Here is a 20,750-nt window from a genome sequence, read left to right on the forward strand (position 1 = left end):
TCCACAAAACCAGAGAATCATCCTATTTTTATTAGCGGGAAGTTGTTATTTTTATCAGTGGAAAATATGAGTGTCTTTCCCAGTCCCTCTATATTTTTTGTACTTTAACAGGAGTTGGTGGCTGCCTTCAGTAGCAGAAACCCAAAGTATCTGCAACGTTTTGAAAAGTTGTAGAACAGAGACAGCCATCAACTGTCTAGAGATATCTTGTGTGCTAAAACAAAGAAATTTCTGCTGGAGGTGCCATTTCAAGCCCTAGGTTTTATGCATGGAATGCAAAAATGACACACAATCATGACAATCTTACCATGTCCACCAGCGCCACGTAGAGGAACATGCCTGCAGTGATTGCAAAGATCCACAAGGTGATGTTGTTAGCATACTGTCCCACCGCTGTGCCTATCAGCATCCCTATGTAAGCCATCATGGCAGACAGGAGGTTGTACACGATAGCTTGCTTTACTGTCATACCTGCTTTAAGAAGCACAGCAAAGTCACCTGAAATGGAGACAAAACACAGGGGTTTAATATCAATGCTTCTCAGGAGAGTAAGTAGATAAATTAGCCTACATTTACTATCTCACCAATCCAAGCCGTTGTCAAAGCAAATGCTACAGAGGCTCAAAAGAAGACGGGTCAGGACGTGACAGCTCTTATAAGAACTATATTTATGTGCAGCAATCACTTGATTAAAGTATGATTTAAAGGTGCCTATTCATCATCATGCTGACTGTCAGAAAGGTAATAGTGATTAATGGTTAAAGGTAAATGAAGGAGTCTAGATCTGGTCCTCCCACACAGAATACATCTGTGCATACAGACTTGTCTTTACTTCACAGAAGTTCATCATGGCACGTAAAACCAGAGGCTTAGTTTTGATCAATACATGTGATAACTCCTCGTAGCTATATACACCTCATTCTGCAAATTCAAGAGGAGGATAATGAGGCATTAGTCTCCACAGAAGGTGACAAAGAATTTGAGAAATACAGCGCTAGGAAAAGAAGGAGTTACATTCAGAAAGAATTACTTCACATCCGTGCTGAATCAGTTTGCTGGCTTAAGACATGCCAGGTTAACCTGTTCTATTTTGAATTCAGGACAGCTTTGCTAAAATTGCTGATAGAGGTAGATGTTCTATAAAGATCTAAATCTTTGTCTTGTAATCAGCTCTGATAGTTTTACTCCCTTCAAACTGAACTCTTGTGAATATGAAGAGTGAAAGATGATATGCAGTCATGAGGGTAATTAATATATCATGTCAGATACGCTAGAAATTAATTGCTCAATCTAGAATCAAAACAAAAAATATGTACAGCGAACTACTCTTCTTACATGAGGTTAATCATTAACCTAGCGAGTTACAAGCACACCAATACATATTGCAATCCTTTATATACTGCAGCAGCTACACTTAACTAACAATTGTATAGCACCATTGTCACACTGTGGACATCTGCTCTATTATTTCCCATCTGCGCCAATTATACTTAGTATCTGCCTATATAAAATGCTTTCACTCATCACCTCTAAGGGTTTTTGAAGTACTTGTTTTACCTTACTTTTGATCATTCAGAGCTAGCAGCTTATCAAGTGAGCAAACTGCAAGTACATCCAGTTTAATCTAGCACAACTTCACGTTACTGGCAAATATGATGACTCAATCCTCTCCCTAGCTGCTTTCATGTAAGTCTCGGGGTGCATTAAAATTTCATGTGGTGTGCCTTACAACTCACAGGAAAACAACAGGTTTCATCATGGCTAGCTAACCCCAAGAAAAAATGCTTCCATTAGGAGAAAGGATCAATGGCACCGGCAGCAATGCCCACAGGCTCTACCCTAAGTAGACATCCACGCCTACTGGACTCAGCAACAATTGGTACACAGCATCTTCCAAAGATGTCTACAAAGAATTTTACTTACATAAACTTACGAGTACTTATGTAACTAAACTCTGTGTCAGACAATGCCACACAGAAACTCTCTCTTTAAAATGCAGAGGTATAACATCAAAAGTGTTACACCTGAGAGCACTGAGGGAGCTGGCAGTGGAGCTCGCCAAGCCACTCTCCATCATTTACCAGCAGCCCTAGTTAACAAGGGAGGTCCCAGACGACTGGAGGCTTGCTGATGTGACACCCATCTACAAGAAGGGCTGGAAGGAGGATCTGGGGAACTACAGGCCTGTCAGCCTGACCCTGATAGCAGGGAAGGTTATGGAGCAATACATCCTGACCGAGCTCACCAGGCAAGTGCAGGACAGCCAGAGGACCAGGCCAGCCAGCATGGCTTCATGAAAGGCAGGCCCTGCCTGACCAACCTGATTGTCTGTGACAGGGTGACCCACCTAGTGGATATGGGAAAGGCTGTGGATGTTGTCTACCGGGACTTTAGCAAAGCCTTTGACACCTTCCCCCACAGCATTCTCCCAGAGAAGCTGGCATGGCTTAGACAGGTGTACTCTTTGCTGGGTAAAAAAACGGCTGGATGGTCAAGCCCAGAGAGTTGTGGTGAATGGAGATAAATCCAGTTGGTGGCCAGTCACAAGCAGGGTTCCCCAGGGCTCAGTGTTGGGGCCAGTCTTGTTTACTATTTTTATCAGTGATCTGGGTAAGGGGATTGAGTGCACTCTTACTAAGTTTGCAGATAACACCAAATTGGACAGGAGTGTCAAGCTGCTCGAGGGCAGGAAGGCTCTACAGAGTGATCTGGACAGGCTGGATCGATGGGCCAAGGTCAATTTTATGAGATTCAACAAGGCCAAGTGCCAGGTCCTGCACTTTGGTCACAACAACCCCATGCAACGCTACAGGCTTGGGGAGGAGTGGCTGGAGAGCTGCCTGGAGGAAAAGGATCTAGGAGTGTTGGTTGGCAGCCGGCTGAACATGAGGCAGCAGCGTGCCCAGGTGGCCAAGAAGGCCAACAGCATCCTGGCTTGTATCAGGAATAGTGTGGCCAGCAGGAGCAGGGAGGTGATCATGCCCCTGTACTTGGCACTGGTGAGGCCACACCTCAAAATACTGTGTTCAGTTTTGGTCCCCTCAGTGCAAGAAGGACATTGAGGTGCTGGAGCGTGTCCGGAGAAGGGCAACAAAGTTGGTGAAGGGTCTGGACGACAAGTCTTATGAGGAGCAGCTGAGGGAACTGGGGTTGTTTAGTCTGGAGAAGAGGAGGCTGAGGGGAGACCTTATCACTCTCTAAAACTACGTGAAAGGAGGTTGTAGTGAGGTGGGCGTTGGTCTCTTCTCCCAGCCAACTTGTGTTAGAATGAGAGGAAACGGCCTGAAGTTGCATTAGGGGAGGTTTAGATTGGATATTAGGAACAACTTCTTTACTGAAAGAGTGGTCAGGCATTGGAACAGGCTCCCAGAGAGGTGGTGGAGTCACCATCCCTGCAGGTATTTAAAAGATATCTAGATATGGCACTTCAGGGCATGGTTTAGGAGACATGGTGGTGTTGGGTTGACAGTTGGACTTGATGATCCTAGAGGTCTTTTCCAACCTTAATGATTCTATGATTCTAAAATGTAAACTCTAGGCTCTTAAGAACATTTTAAAACATGTCCAAAAAGGTTAAGAACTGCTGTAGCTGGATACCTGCCAAAATAATCCTGTATTAATATTCTCACTATGTAGTCTGAAGCAATATTGTTCTCTTACTCTCTGAACTTCTGGTCACCATTGCATTGCATTATCTTGATCAGGCTGAGTATCTCAACGTCTTTTAGATACATATTTTGTCCAGATGAAGAGACCGAACACACTGTGTTTATAAAATTAGTTACCTAATTCATGGGGAAGCTCATGACAAAATACTGCTATAGATGTACTAATTCCTCCCGTCAGTCCAGCACTAAAAGCTGCTCCTAGGAAAAAGAAAAAAGGTTCAAATTATATTTTACTATTTTCAAGTCAGAAAATTCAATCAGCAGACTTTCCAGAGATGACACCCTTCTGTTAGAACGCACGCTCTGATATTTTTTCACTACGTCTGTGTCTGTATATAAACTGAAAATACTGGAAGTGTCCTGGATGTGCATTATTACTGCATACTTCATTACACTGTTTATCTGAAAGACAAATCCTGGGAGAGGAGAACACAACTCAGCAAAACAGAGACATAAAGGCAACAAACTAATAAATAACACCACTTTTACATTTTTATAACTCTTAAGTACATCAGGACAGTTAAGAATGCACATGAGCAACAGTCTAGTTCTCTCCTTTCCAGGTTGGAAATCAAACTAATATTTAACCCATAGTCTCTCTATTTCCTTTATACTTATTTGCAGAGCACATATCAGCAACATTAATAAGCCAGACCTGGAAAATAATAAGGAGAAAAACATTGGCATAAGCCTCTTTCTGTCACTTTTGTGTAAACTAATTTAGTTCAATCAATTTTAAGCTCATACCTTAAATAATTCTGAGATGAGAAAACTGGTATTAAATTTCTGTACTGTAGCAGAGAAAGGCACAAGAACAGCCTGCAGTGAGCAGTCAAAACAGGCAAAATAAAGTAGAAAGACATAATCTGAAGACGGAGAGGAAATTTAACTTTCCTCTGGATTCCTCATAACTTGATATACTAAAAAGATGAGCACGCTTTTCTAAAATCTACCAAAGCTTGACACAGGAATATTTAGAAATGGAGTTTCAATACAGTGAAGTTCTCAACAGATGGCGCAGTGATCCTTGTTGGCCTTAGAAGCCACTGTCTAAATGCCTTACCTGTTTAACATGAAAATGAAGCAAAAAAGTTAATTTTTATGGAGTTTCGTTTCTTTAGAAATTGTTTGGAGAAAGTGGAGAAACTGTAGTAGATTCCATTGTTAACCCCAGACCCTGGCAAGTACCTTAACCCCCATCCTTCAAAATGGGTACGTTCCTTCTGTTAATAGTTCAGAACCCTGCGTACTCATAGTAAAAAATTAAAAAGATGCACTTCAGTACCCTCACTGTCATTTTGACTTGTATGACGTGTATTCAAATTAATGTGTTTTACACTTCAAATCACATTTAGAGGTTTATGTGAATCAAGGTTGATTTAATAAATCTAACTAAATCTGTTTGGTACTTCAATTTCTTTTACATTTGGCTAGAAATAAATCTATACTGACCATAAGCCAAAAACAGCACTTTGCTCAAAGAAAAATTAAATTATCCTTAGTAGTACTCTTATTATTTTGGACTCATAGTACATTTATTATTTACAAGTACTGTAAAATTCTATGGATTACTAATAATAGGTAGAGTATTAGTATTATTATACATAAATATCTTTATCAATAAGACTGAAAGGAACTTATTTATTATTCAAAGGCAAATACTAAGACCCAAGGAATAAATGTGCATTACATGTGCACTAGAATGCATAGGGAGGTTTGTCTGCACTCATCTTCATTTGGCAGAGATTGCTACTGTCGCTACTATCAATACCGTAGTCTTGGTGGGAATAGTCACAGAATATTAATAAAGGGAAGACTATTACAATTGATGGCCTTTAAATTTCTGCTCTGAAGGAGATTAAACAATTCCAGTAACCCCAGGAGCTAACTGGAAGCCTTACCTGTGACCACTGATAAGTAAAATATTACCAAAGTTACTAAAGATAAGAAGAAACTGTTGAGAAATACTCAGTGCTTTTGCTTACCGATTGCTAAGCCATCACTAAAGTTGTGAATGCCATCTCCCATAATTACCATCCAAGCAATATTTGCTATCCCCGTATCTTTCAGGTCTTTTCCAGAATGACAGTGGCCATGGGAATGATGGGAATGTTTGTGATGCCAGTGGTGACTGTGTTTTCTAGCTATCATTTTATCTTCGCCATGGCTGTCATACTCTGAATCGTGAAGCTCATGCTCTTGAGCAGCATGTGAGACATCATTGTGAGAATGGTGCATATTGTTGCCCTCTTCTACAGTCAAGAAGTTTTTGGGAGGGGATTCCAGCTGGCCGTCTAAATCAGTCAGTTCAGTTTCATTGAGTCGATCTTCAGATAAAACGGAGTCATCAGCTCCTACATTGAAGCCAGTTGGGAGAGACACTGTATTAATTCTTACTGAAAGGATCACCAGCAACTACTGCATCACTCAGGGAAGAATTAAACTGTTTTACAAAAGCAAAAAAAAGTATTTTAACACATACCGATCTAGTAACTTTGTTTTCAACCTTCAGCCAAAAAATGTATTGCTCGCTGCCCCATTTTATCACCAATTTGCATGTACAGCATATAGATGTCTCTGCTACAAGGCAACAGCACTATAGCCACAGCACGCAAAGTCAGTTTTAGCCCGACCTAGGCTTGTATCTGAATTTTGCTACTGATGAAGTTTATGGTTCATCACTTGAAATGGAAAGTTGCTGGAATGATAATAACGTCTTATATGCTGTAGATGGACCTTGAATGGCTCAGGAAACCTTAACTGGCTACTCTCTATGCACGCTCATACAGGTCACAACTTGGCCTTCAGTGGAGCGCGCCAGGAACTGCCACTGATACAACAGATCTTTGAGCAGGTTTCTGCACTGCATGCATCTTTGTGTTGGACACTTGTGCCATACGGTGAGCTCCTCCAATGGAGCTCATTACACTGCTAGCAATCGAAGCCATTTTAACAAAGAATTACAAAGTGAAAACAATGAAGACAACATATGTGCATGAATTTTAAATCTACTAATATTTCTGAAGTATTAATAAATAAATGAAACTGGAAATCCATGCTCCAGGAAACAAAACCTGTTGGGGGAAAAAAAGCAGTTCTGGAGAATGAAGTTAGAAGCTCACAATAATTCAACAAAAATATTTCAGTCAAAAATAAGCAAACAGTAAGCGGAATTTAAAAAACCAGGCACAGAGCAGCAGACAAAGAGTTCTAGATAAACAGGCTCTAAAACATTATGTGGAGGCTGTTTAAAAAGAAATGGAGTGGCCATTCAGGTCAGTGGCAGTGGCACTGCAGTTCAAAATCCAAATTCAGCATAGGCTTCCAGTGCCCATAGTACAAATGACTTACTGATCGGGAGAGCGCACTTTCAGAGGAACAGTGCTATAAAACCGAGTACATACTCCATGCTATTAGAAGCAAAGCTCCGCTGCTCACCCGTTAAAAGAAAAGGAAGACATTTCAAATATTCCTGAAAGTCTTTGTGTTCTATGTCAGTGTCCCAAATCCCATTTTAAGTTGAGTGGAGGCGGTTAAAATCCTAACTCTCCCTTCTACAAACCATTCAAACTAACAAAAATGCATTTGTATAAAAATAGCACATGGATTCTTCATCAGCAAATTAATTCAGCAGCCATCCATTCAGGCAACGGAAAGGGAATTTTATGAAGCAAAGCCCTTCCCCTTCCTTCACCCCTTCAAGAATGGCAACATGGCATTCCTTCTGGGTATGCACTGTGTGAGCACTCAGACTTATCATGAAGGAACACTACATGAAAGTTGTTTTGGATACTTGAGGAATATCCAGGATACGTGGTTGTATTTATGAAAATAAATTAATTTTGTTTAGCCTTCTCAGCCAAACTATAATTGGTCAGAGGCTGGAATCTTCAAAGTGTAACAGATATCCCCTTTCAGGTTGTGTGTGTTCATTTCTGATCTAATTTTTGCCAGGGTTGAGCTAGTCAGGCACAGCTTAACCAAAAAACACCCCCAAAACAAACAAATTAAAAAAATAAAAACAAACCAAAGAACCACAACCACCCAAAACCTGACTACTTCAGAAGTCTGAGAACCATTTGTATGGCATATTAGGAAGCGTTCAGAGTGCTCTCAGATCTAAGGAAAACAAAATAAAAAATTTAATAGGGAAAGCCTATTAAGTCTTATTAACACCGATTTGCATAATAGCAGCAAAACTGTACAAGAGGTTACATGCTACATGCCATTACTCTGAATCTTGTAATCAGAGAAAATTCTGAAAATAAATGCCTACCTGCAAGGGGTTTGAGCTGAAGCCAGTCAGCATCTGGTCTATTATTTAATTTGTGATCGGAAAGTTTCCTTCCAATTGGTGATTCTTCAGTCTGTTTCTTCTTGCACCATTTCTGCTTACTCTGCAATAGGAAACAGATAACAGCTGGGTTGTAAAAGGACATCGAGGGAAATAAAAGAAACTGAAATGTTGTAAAAAAAATCTCATCAAAATAGACTAAGATTCAGTCTCTCAACATGCCTAACAGAAGTATGTGACTACAGAGTATTAATCTTTGTAAGGCTCAGGGATGACATCTATCCCAGTGGAAATTCTTTGCTACCCACCACAGAATCTCTCTCAGACACCCCAACCCCCCCCCCCACACAGAGGCAATGTTTCACATCAGTGACAGAGCACATTATGACAAGGATTGCTCTAACAGCCCAGAAACACGTGTATGTAGAGTTACTATATTTGTTTCTTTCGTTCAAGAAAGCAAGCATGCAGCAAGGCCAGCTCTTCTATTTTGTTCAACTTTAAGTTTTATACTCCTTTCACTTCCTTGCATCTTCCTTTATGGAAAAGCTTACTACTTTCTTGTCCGCACCCCATACCACAGAGATCGTAGATTTGCCAAAGCAGCCTAGGGGGTTTAATTATTTAACTAGTCTCAGAAAAAGGTATGCTCAATGTGACAGCTTTTCTCTCTTCATCAGGAGATCCAAGAAATGCCTCCGCCAACACAGAAAGCCTTTTGCTGCCTGTCCAGCTGACGCATCAAATCTGATGTGAAACAGAGAACTTAAATATTTTCTGCACTCATTTGGAGAGAAACAGTTATAGTTTCACCAAAATAATTTTCTCCTCAAAGTTGAAGGATGGAGACAAAGTTAAAATGTATTTATAATGACTGTTGAAAGAATATGGCTCTTTGGTGGCTTAAATCTCTACCCACTATCACACTCCCCCTGAGGTATTCACTCTCCATCATTGTGAATACAGCATGCTCCCAGCCCTAAAAAACAATCATTTTCAGGGAAACAAGTTACAATTTGATTGGCAATTTATAGAAAGCAGGAGGTGTGCAAATTCTGGCACCTCCTCAAGTGGAAAAACTGAATACCTCTGTCACAGTGGCACCCTTAGCTAACAGTATACACTTAAATGTCTTGTAAATTTTCTGATAATTGTCTGATAATTGTTCTTTCTTACACACTGCCTTTCGTATTTTTGCAAAAAGACCACAGCACTTTAGAGAAAGAGCTGTAATCTCTTTTACTTGTATCTACCTCCAAATATACCTGGCCAAAAAGCTGCAACCTCCCCCATCAGGTTTCTGCTTTGTCTTTCCAAATTACCTTGTTAAGAAAAGCAACCTCTTTTAGAAAAGGGTTTCCTCACATAAAAACAAAGGGAATGCAGATGAGCAGCACTTGTTGATGTTCACAGAATAATGAATCATCACACAGACAATTCCTCAACTTATCTCAGAAGATAAATTCAGGTAACAGATTTTAAAACAGCATGCAATTCTAGCGCGTACCTTTTGCTTATTGTAATGCTTGTACATTCTTATACAATGTTCAATGATGAACAAAACATAAATGCCTCCGAGTGCCACAAGACCTTTCAGCACTGGATCATTTTCTTCTAGAAAGCCTTCGGTCCGTACTCCGTGTCCGTGGGCATGTCGATGAGAACGCTTGTGTTCGTGAACATGACCTTGGCCGTGGTGGTGACTGTGGTTGTGGCCTCCATGTGACTATTAGGAGAGAAAATAATAACACAGCATGACCCAGTGCAATCAGGAGACTGAAATGGCTCCGAGCTCAGATGACAAAATATGTAACCTTGCCAGAAACGTAGCATAAAAAGACTTTAAAAGAGGGGTTGTGCATTGGTGTTGGTTTGTTGGTTTTTTTTTTTAATAAAAACATATTTTACCATAGAAATTTTCATTAGACCATTCACTACCCTCATTATTTTTAGGTGGGGAGGGGGAGATAATCTAGCTTCAGCTTTTTTCTGTCACAACGCTAAAGATAATGAGAGTAACAGTAGAAATGTCACCAGGAATTCCTACACTCCCATTAGCAACCAAACCTCATCCTTTTTTAACTACTACAGTAAATTACAGCCTTAATTCAGATCTGAAATATAAACTTTCAAAAAAATACATGACCAAAAGTTTGTATTAAAATTTACACAAAGGAAACGTGTAAAAATTAATCTTTGTCCTAAAAGAATTAAGGCAACAAAATTTTAGAAGAGGCTTCCCTTTCTAAGAATTGCAATATAGCATCACAAATTAAAGCCTGCTTACCTTCCCAGGAACTCGGAAAATTTCTTGATTCAGTGAGTTAGAGGTTATTTTCTCCTCAAAAGCTAGTAACCAGGAAAGTAAATCCCCCTGAAATAGTTTTAGGTAGTACTGATACACAAGTATCAGTAGACAAGAGTCAGCAATACTGCTCAATTTAAAATATTCTCGGGGGTCTCACTGGGTGTTTTAAAATACTGTCACAGAATTTAAACTATGAATACACAACTACTTTTTTCTTTTTTTCTTTTTTCTTTTTTTTTTTTTTTTTAAAGAAACACACATTTCCTTTCTTTTTGTTACCAGAAAGTCTCAAACACCGTTTCAGGGTGTCCCTCACAGTCAAGTCAACCTACATCTGCATCAGTGAACTTTTATCTGTTGATATTTGTCAAACAATTCTTTGAAAATTCTATATAGAGTTACAATTACAAATAAAAGGTAAGGAAACAATACCTACATGTGGCAACAGATGGAGCAGTGCATCTCCACTCATTGTTCCTACAGCCAGAGCTACCAAGAAAGTTAGAAGAAATTTGAAGCACCCTTGGTTAATGATGGGAATCAAGATCACACCTAGCAAGGAAAGCAGGCTAATGACGGTGATAGAGATGATACCACAAAACCAGGCTGTGGGAAGAAATGAATACAGAAAGGTTATCAGAACAATACTTGTAAAACTTTTAAGACTGATTTATGACATTCAACTATCTCCTAAGAAGGTGACTTTCCTTTAACCTAAGTGTGGGATTGTTCATTCAAAAGGTGCTGATAAGTATGAAGGAAGTGCTAAAGTCCCCAGCAAAAAATAAACAGGCTTATTCACAGTACAGTACAACGTAGTGAAAAGCATCAGAAGCCAATCAGGTAAAAAGAGCCCAGCAATGCTTCCTGATTTTAAGTTCTAGGCTTAGGTCTGTAGCCCTTAATGAAACACAAACAGCAAAAGATTTCCTGTTGGAACAAAACCATCTCCGCTACCTAACTTACTAGGGCTCTGCGAGCACTAATTCATATTTAACATTTGTTTTTAACGTGATTCTGATGTAAAATTTAACAGGAATCAGTATTTCTCCTCCTTTGTTAGGAGTAATATGTTCAGTTAGGCACCATTCTCTTCCCCTGGTGCTTTGAAACATACATATTTATTTATGTGAAGTAAGACTCAACCTTTGACAGAGGAACTTTAAAATCAAATGGTATAATAAGAGCTTGAAGAGCTGAAAGCAACTTGCTACCAATAAAAAGCAGTATATATATTTTTCTGAGAACCTCCTTTGTCATTAGAAGAAAAAGTGATAATGGGATATGGTACACTTGACATAATCTTGTTAATTAGAGAAAATGTGCAAATTTCTATATGACATGGAAAAGGAGGAGTTACACAAGAAACAGATCCTATAAACAAAGCAGCATGGCTCTTGCCATCAGCATCTCACCCTGACAAAATATTTTCTTCTATTTTTCAAGTCATCAGTAAGGTTAAGAATTAAAAACTGCTGGGGTTTTTCCTCTCTCCCTGCTTCTCTACCACTTTTGTTTCTTCCCATCATAGAAACTTCAAAGAACAGTAAGTAAAAACTGTAATTCCAACAATAGGGTTCAAAAGGTTCACAGTCCCAAAGACAATAGTTGGTGCTCCTACTTTACTGTTAACTGTTTGGGCTGAGGTCTTTCATGAACATGATTTCCTCAACCTGAACTTTTTTTTTTCCCTTTACTTATTTTAAGCCTTAGCACAAATGCTTTGGGTTTTTCCAGGTTTTTTCCTAGCTTCATTCTTCATCAAAAATGTCTACACAGCTTGCCAACTTTAATGGAAGTTAACAACACCTGATTTTAAATCATTAGTATCTCCATACTTTGGTGAATGATCTGACTTTCCTTACAACTGTGATGGTCTGTTCAGTTTTCATGAAGTGGAGGAGAACACCCTGGGAAATGGTGAGGGTGGGTGGAGAGGAGTAGAGAGGAGGAATGAATATGTTGTAGCTGCTCACTGAATTTTATAATTTAGCGGTCAAAAGTCCTGAGAATTCTATCTGTACCAAAAATGCTACAGGTCAGATTTGTCAAGACTTTGACACTAGAATTGTGGCTAATTGTGTGGTTCAACACCAGAACTTACAGGATCTGCTGTTTTAAATTTAATTTGGGGTATTCATTCTTACGAAGCCTGCAGCTGTCATTCCAGAACAGTGCAGAAAAGGAAACAATCCAATTCAAGCGCAAAGTGTACAAGAGCACATCCACCAGGAGAAACTGAGTGGAAAAAGCCTCAGTAAGTAGGTATCGTACACTGAAATGCATATTGATACTGAAAGGGTAACAGGGAGTTGGTGAAAAGACAAAGCCTGCCTTTACACCTCATTGCAAGGCCTCATGCTCAGATGAGGAACTAAAAAACAGAAACTGAAAAATGGGAATACAGAAGTATACAGTGCACGCAGGACCTTGCCCACAAAAATAATGCCACTGCACAGCCTTGATTCATCCCCAGGGCACTTCAATCATGTACTCTGGATCAACAGGCTCTGCTCAAAGGAACAGCATACATAGACTTGTAATTCAACACTGAATCATGCAGGCATGCACAAGTAGCCCAAATAAAAATTACACAGCAATTTGGCAGGACATTGGATTTCCAATCTGGACACAGACGTTATGATGTTAAGTGCCAGGTTAAATGACCAACAGCCTTACATGGAGAAAAATGGGAAGGAGATTATGCAAACTGGCTTAAGTTTCATATATCATAGCATAGATTTGGCAAACGCATCTCTGAAGGGCTTACATACTCTTATGAGTGATACAGTATCTAAACATGGCACCATGATTAAGTTGAGGCACATGAGAATTAGAATACAGAATCTGCATCTCTCAGATCTTGGTCATCAACTTCTATTTCTGTTTAAACTCTTAAAAAATGGTATGGAACCAAAATTATGAGCAAAAGGTTGCTGTCAAGTCAAAGGTAAAAAACACATTCTATGCAAAAGTTGTGCAAGACCGCACTGTTACATAGATGTACAAAGACTCCTCATATAAAAAGGACTACTAAGGAACACTTACAACAAAATTCTGACACAAAATTTTATTGAAGGATTTAATTCAACTGTAGCGTTCAAAACACGAGCATTATGGAAGTGGAACTAATATGCAATATTATGATCACTGCAAGAGCTCTTAAGTTATAGAAGGCCCTGGTGTATAACACACCTAGGAATACCGTATACAGCTTGGTCAATGAGGTGAAGTTACTATGCACTGGCCTATAAAACATTTCTGTGGAAAAAAGCAAGAGGGAGGTGCCTGAACAATTTCTTCAGCATGGGACCTCTGTTCAAACAGTGGGTAGCAAACAAAAGACAGCTGCTCGCACTGGATTTGGACAGCTAGCTGTAAACTGAAACAGACTAAAAGGACAGCCTGGGAAGGCTGAGAACAGTTAGCTATCTGCAAGCTTTAACAAGAAAGCAAGCTAACAGAAAGGCTCCACTGAAGCAAAGCTCTCCTGGGCCCAGGAAATGGTAAGCTCCTGGGAACACCGGCATCTGCACAGGCAGATTTATGAGCTATATGTGATCTAAAATACTTTTAATCAACAGCTCTGACTGATCTCCATCTTTAAAAAAATTGCTCACTGTTTACTTGTATCACTTCTATTAGGTTGACTCCTGGTAGGGTGTACCTTTCAAGTTGTTTAGGAGCCCTCAATGATACCAGTGCCACCTCTCTCCATAGGTACACTGTGAAAGCTCAGTTGTTGTATGTGTAAGGCCTTGAAAATCTTCTATTAGAAGATGTTACAGAACTATCTGCAAATTACAGGAAGGAAGCCCAACATGGCTTCCTAAGTTTTTGGTCGTCAGTTAATTAAATTCCTTTGCTTTAGAAAACTGCACTATCGTAACTACTAGAAACCTTACAGGTTAGTATCAATGAATAGAAGAAGCGCTGCTCTATTTAGTTTTAATTAAAGCTTTCAAAAAAACTTAAGAAAGCCATAGAAAGCCAGAGTTTAAAAATGTCTGCATCCTCCTAACTTTAGCAAATATTTCTATCTAAAAATGTTCATGTTAGTTCGGAGAAGCACATATTTTCATTTTAGTAGAATCCTACAACCTGCAGGTTAAGTTACTCTACAACTGGCATTTGGCCCACACCTCCCACAATCCCTATATACCAGTTAAGAGTTGTTATTTTGTGATTCACTTCCTTAAGAAGGGAAAATGATTATTACGTCAACTGAGGTCTCACTGTAGTTAACAGGAAATTGTTATGAAGAATCATTTATCATTATCTAATCAAGCTGACCTGTTTTAGAAGTTACTGTTTGTTTTCAGAGCCAAAACAGTAAGTTAAAACCCAATTTTTTACGATTAACTGGCAAATGTGTTATTTATACTCCAGATATCAGATGCCATAAAGCATGTTAAATGTTCACAATAAGCTTCACTAATTTTGCAAATTAAGTCTCTTAAAATGTTAAAGGTCTTCAAGCTTCATTATTAATTAACTCCCTTATTATAGGGAAAGAAAACGCATTCTTTTAAAATAAGCACTCATCTGTAGAAACTTTCTAATTAAACTGGTTCAAAGCATGTGAAACATGACAGTTTTGTACATGTTTTCAATATTTTAATTGGCAGAAAGTGCTTACAGCTACTCTACAAATCCTCTCGGCAATAAGGCAAGGGTCAACTCTTCCTGCAGTAAGACTACCCCACAGAACAATTTGCTACCATATAAAACACACATTATATTCAGTTTACAGCAATCTTTGAAGAGTTAACAAGATAGTAGCTGTGTCACTACAGATTTATGTATAACAAGTTAATTATTGTAACGACTCCAGCATTGTTAAGACCAGCAATGCATTCTCTCCAACAGCTGTTAACATTTATGAGAATGTAGTTACTTCAAGCTTGATTTCTAATGGCGCTAATAAGCACCTATGTACTAATCAATACACACAATTACCAATATTTTTATTTTCAAAACATGGATATCGTACCCAAGATTTTTTAGAGTTCTGATATTTCATGGCAGCTAAACATCTGCCAACAGTTCCATTATAATTTAGAAAAGATAGCGGTAGTAAACATATTTTAAAAGTACACTCAGTTATGACATCACAACAATGGATGTGGCCCTTAAAGTAACTGCTTTAACAACAGTAAAAATATTTTGAGCTTAGAACTATGGTAAGAAGATAAAAAAAGCCTACTAATTTTTACTCAAGGCACGCACACAAAAAATTAAAACCGCCAACAGAGGATTTTGCCTGAATACTTCTCATATGCTTAGGAGAGTAGTATAGAATAATTGACATTGGAAGTCAGAAAAGGGAACTATTGTCAGAAATGGCAGTTTAAATGCTCTTATACCTTGCTTGAGTCTTTATATTTCTTAAGTTCACAAAAAAATTCTGGATTTCAATTCTACAGTTTGCATCACTGCTAGAATATAAAAACAGTAACACCTGAAATCATATTTCCCGGTGAATGAACTGTGATGAAGGTGCTGTTCTGCCTTCCTGAGTGAATATATCCACGTCAAATTTATTAAGAAAATTTGTGCCAAATTACACTGCAACTTTCTGATTTTGAGATAAACATATGGACCATGTCAGTCACACTAAGAGAAAAAGACTTATTTTAAATTATGGAAATAATCCAAGCTGTGGGTGGACTTGCTCATCCCTAAAAGCCCTTCCGCCCCCAAAGGTTCTGTATCTTGCCTGTGTTCCTACTACAAGATTCCTACGTCCAAACATATGTGGGAAGGATCCAGGCCAGAAGACCTGGGCCAAAGGCCCAATGATAGGATGTTAGGCCTCAATGATAGAAGACAAAAAAAGAAATAAAAATAAGCAAACATAAAAAGTGAAAATAAAGAAAAAGTTATGAAATAATGAAAGAAAGGTATGCCTCCCTGAGCCATTGTTACCCAGGAGAAGCTGTATTACTACCAAACAGGATGCTCTGTCTCCTGACTTAAAGGAACATGCTGTCTCAAATTTCTTTCAGTAAATATGTTAAATTTCAACCACTCCTTTACTCCATAGTCAATGCTAAGTTGTATGACATTTCAAATTTTCAAGTTAATATTTACAATGCAAAATCATTTTGAAGGCTTTAGATGTTCCACACCTACCTGATGCACCTGTCTTATCTTTATTCTCAACTGATGCGTTTTTACTTTTCATAAGATCTTCAAGCTCATCATAATGTACAATACAAAGCCTTCGCTCAATCTGGTATAGCAGAGCAGGACACATGTATATAAACAATTCAGGAGATATTGGAGAGCTGGTTTCCAGACCATAGTACCGTAGCAGCTGAGTAACATTTAAGCACTGCAAGCAAATTGTACAAACAAATTAAATATGAAAACAACTATTTCCTTAAAAAAACAGCTATGGAAAATTTAGCATATGATTTGAAAACAGAAACATAAAGTAGAAACTCTGGCCCACGACATTACGCCAGTGCTAAAACATTTCTAAGGTGATCTAAGTGGTTTATGAGGGGAAAGAAACAGTAAAAATATCTGCACTACAAACTCAGTCTCAAAACACCTGTATCATTTTTGATAAATGTCAATGAAAAGGAGTTTCTAGATTCTTTACCAATATACAGTACAAGCAGTGAAGAAAGAGCAACAGGAAAGCAGTGGAAGAACATAAATCCAAAATAGGTTTTCTAACACTTCTCTTTACCAACCAACCTTGTGTTCAGAGTTTCACTTTTTAATTCGGTTTAAAACCTCAAACTCGGCACCCACTCCATCCTTTCCTATCCTGCCTTCTAGTTTAAAACCATGATATCAAAATGTCTTGCTTCTGTAGTTAACTGTAAGGGGGAAGGGAAAGTGTATTTACGGTCCTGGCAGAAATAATGGACGCTGAAGGTAGAAATGGAAGAGCTGACACTGAGTACAGTGCTACAGAAGCTACATCTATGCCTCTTAGGACAAAGAAATTAGAAGCATGTTGAAAAGATGCAGCTGTTTCTTTTAGGAAAGAGTCTCTGTGCAGTTTCCAAAAATGTTAACAATCTTAGATTTAGAAAGAAGTCCAAAAAAGGTGTTTGAGTGGGACGTATTCATGAATACTGGGCAGGGAACCCCCACCCCCACCCCTGTAAGCTGGGTATCTCAGAAAGCTTTAAGTGTCTCCTTTATACAGATAAATAGGCAAGAAGATAGATCTCTGAGAAAAGATAGGCGATGGGCTGACAGAAATGAAAACCCAAAAAGTAAACAGAACTGTGGTGGTGACCTTTAGCATTTTCTCTCTGCTACCTGTATTATGCAACAGTCGCAAATGTGCCTCTGCGTTATTTGTGGGTATGTACCTTTAACTGTTATGTAACAACAGCGAAAGTGAACCTACCGGTTCTCCGTTTCGTACTCACCTCTTCACGATCACGTTCATCTTCGTTGTGATCCTTATGACTACGCGTTGAAAAAATAGCATGTTTTCTTACACTAATCTGCTTATGAGGTGCCTCTCGCTTGCTGGTATGGTGGCGTCCATCCTCATTACCTAAACTGGAATCTTGATGTCCATGACTATTAGAACGATCACTACTGTGTTCGTGGTGATGTACGTGCAAGTGAGATGTGTCATGTACATGATCATGTTTATGAACACGATTGTGCTCATTCTGATCACCTGCAACATGATCTGGGGCATAATCTCGTGTAGCATCTCCTGAAGTCTCACTGATCTTCTTTTGCTTCTTCTTCTGTTTCCGTTGTTTTCTTTCTGGCTGATCCTGAGTTGTGTTTGTCTCTGTTGAAGGTTCATGGTTCTGTTCTCCATGTTCACTATGACTAACTGAATCATTACGAGAATGATGTGTACCATTATGGTCATGATGATGTAAACGAGGGTGGTGATGACGATGATGGCGACTCTGGTCATGAATGTGTTTGCCATCATCTTTTACTGATGGCACTACTGCTCCTCTCTCAGGGTCACATCTGTGATTTCTCTTTGCAGCCATACCAATCATGGTTTGGTTTTCTGAATCTGAGTGGCTGTGAGGGTGGTTACGAGAGTGAGAATGCTTTCCTTCCTGCACTTCTAAAGCATATAAGTGAGAAACATGATCATGGCCAATTTCATCATGATTTATCATCACTACTTTAACCTCTCCTAAACCAAGGCTTATTAACAGTTTTTCCAGGCCAAAAAACGATAATCTTCCATTTTCACCATAGCGATCAAAAATCTTTTCAATGTAGTATTTTTGTTCATTTTCAGCTTCCAACGTTGAAAATTTACTCGGCATAGATTCTGTTCCTCCATTCTGGAAGTAGGATGCATTTGAGATCTGATAGTCATTATGGGAGTGTACGCATTCGTCTTTAGGACCATGGTTATGCCCATCTTCATGGCAATGATTGCACTGATGAAAGATAAATGTCAGCAAACAAATGATGCAAAATTTTGTGTGCATGTGTACCTTCATCTCTGTTTCCTACAAGAAACACAAGGGGAAGGACTTAGGTATAAAAGCAATCTCAACATTTGTACTACGTGAGTATCAGTCTGGTACTTATTTGTACCAATTGAATGATTCACAAATATTTTTAGATATTGGTGTTAACAGAATAACAACTGCACTATTTTTACTGCAGAATTTGCATTAATGTACTTTTCTTATCCAAGAGTGAGACAGGCTCTGTGTATTTTAGAGATGCGGTCTTACATACAATACTTAGAGGCAGTTACAAGAAAAAGATCAGCATTTACAGTCAGTCATAACAGACCACTTTTTGTGTATAGTTTCAGAGGCATCTATGCTTATAATAACCTATAATATCAAAAATCTTGTTAAAACACAAGTTACAAAAGAATAAAAATTATTTTAAAAAATAATACCGTCTGTACTTTCTTATTTATGGGGATGACAGGCAGATAAAACCATCAAAAATCCACACATCATTTGTTCTCTTATGTGCTGCTGAAGTACCTCTGCTAAATGCACACACTGCACAATTCCCTTTTTTGATTGGTAATTAGTGATTTAAAAATAAGTTGTCATTAACCAACTTATTTGTATTTGCTTATTTGTATTGCTTAAATGTTCGTATTTTTAGTACTTTTTACTTGCATGTGTTTACTAATTTCAAAGATCTACGTGGATGTTAATTTAAAAATAAGGTTATATGGAAAACATCTGTTTATGCAACTCAAAAAATACTGTTAATGCTGACACATTCTAGCTCAAAGTACTTAGTACTGATTTTTAGAAATTCTATCATCTAGACTGTGGTTTTCAATTTAGTATTAAATGTAAGAAACTTACTGTTCAACATCAGGTAATGAAGAGGACACTACAGAAGTCTATCTTGTGTTCAGAGTTGAAAACAACTCATTATTTTACAAAATACACCACCTTTATTTTGTTTACATCTGCTAGCAAAAACGTATATAAAACCAGAATAATTATTATAAAAGAAACTTTTAAGAAAAAAAATCCAAGTTTATGTAAAAATATAATCAACCTAGAAAGCTAAAGATAGGCCAAGAACTGTACTTAACAACTTCTATTTTCTAGAGACTTATTTTGGGTAGAGAATCACCTCTAAAATACATTTTTTTAAAAAAATCATTGAACACTGGCAGGGTTTTCTAGCAGCACTTTTTTGTTCTGTTTGGCACCAAGCCAAATAAAATGTATAAATTTTACAGCAGTTCTGCTAGATACATGTAACAGATAATCGAGCCCTCCTATCAGCAAAGGAGCAGACAACAAAAAGAAAGGAGCATGGAGCTTCCCAGCCAATCTGAACAGGTGAATGACTATTTTGATTTTTAACAGTTTAACAGAGTTGACTAAAATAGACAAAGGAGCCAAGTACAGAAGTAGGGCTTTTACACATAACTAGTTAAATTTAGCATACAACTGAGAAGGAAGTAAGAGCCGAGGGAAGGGATAAGGACAGAGCTCCACCCACCCTGCTTTCTGTATACTCAGATGCTACCAAAGCACCGCAGCAAAAGCAAGGATGTAAGGCCACAGGAAAGTATGCTTTCATCTCTTTTTACCCTGAAAGCAGTTTTAGTTCCTTGACTAGAGCTGGGACTGACCCTATGTTCACAAAGATGCAAGTGACTTCAAGGGGCAACGGGCACAAGTTGGAACACAGCAAGTTCCACCTAAACATGAGAAAAAACTTCTTTGCTGTGAGGGTGCCAGAGCAGTGGCACAGGCTGCCCGGGGAGGCTGGGGAGTCTCCTTCCCCGGAGACATTCAAAACCTGCCTGGACGCGTTCCTGTGCCCCCTGCTCTGGGTGTGCCTGCTCAAGCAGGGGGTTGGACAAGATGATCTCCAGAGGTCCCTTCCAACCCCTCCCATTCTGTGATTCTGTGACCTGGTCAACACATCCTAAAATGTTACTGACTTTCAGACAATAAATTGTAAATTTAGTTGTCCTTCTCAGGCCCACCCCAGCTGCTAACTAAAACATGCTTTGTGAAGTCAG

The 20,750-nt window shown here is 38.7% G+C and overlaps 1 protein-coding gene across 4 annotated transcripts in view; it reads right to left on the minus strand.

Moving 5' to 3' along the window:
• Positions 1-20,750, minus strand: part of SLC39A10 (solute carrier family 39 member 10) — a 45,058-nt gene that overhangs the window by 7,903 nt on the left and 16,405 nt on the right. For 3 of the 4 annotated variants that reach the window (XM_064451979.1, XM_064451980.1, XM_064451978.1), the window contains 8 exons: positions 17,668-18,738; positions 16,406-16,607; positions 10,707-10,876; positions 9,470-9,688; positions 7,945-8,065; positions 5,654-6,022; positions 3,786-3,866; positions 308-498 (listed from right to left, as the gene is read on the minus strand). In XM_064451979.1, the coding sequence (XP_064308049.1) occupies positions 308-498; positions 3,786-3,866; positions 5,654-6,022; positions 7,945-8,065; positions 9,470-9,688; positions 10,707-10,876; positions 16,406-16,607; positions 17,668-18,729 (2,415 nt within the window). In that variant the 5' untranslated portion in view covers positions 18,730-18,738. Of the gene's footprint in view, positions 1-307; positions 499-3,785; positions 3,867-5,653; positions 6,023-7,944; positions 8,066-9,469; positions 9,689-10,706; positions 10,877-16,405; positions 16,608-17,667; positions 18,739-20,750 lie in introns of those variants that run through there. The other variant, XM_064451981.1, reaches the window with a different exon arrangement.

Source organism: Phalacrocorax carbo, chromosome 5 (assembly GCF_963921805.1).
Source record: "Phalacrocorax carbo chromosome 5, bPhaCar2.1, whole genome shotgun sequence".
In the NCBI taxonomy this organism is placed as follows: domain Eukaryota; kingdom Metazoa; phylum Chordata; class Aves; order Suliformes; family Phalacrocoracidae; genus Phalacrocorax; species Phalacrocorax carbo.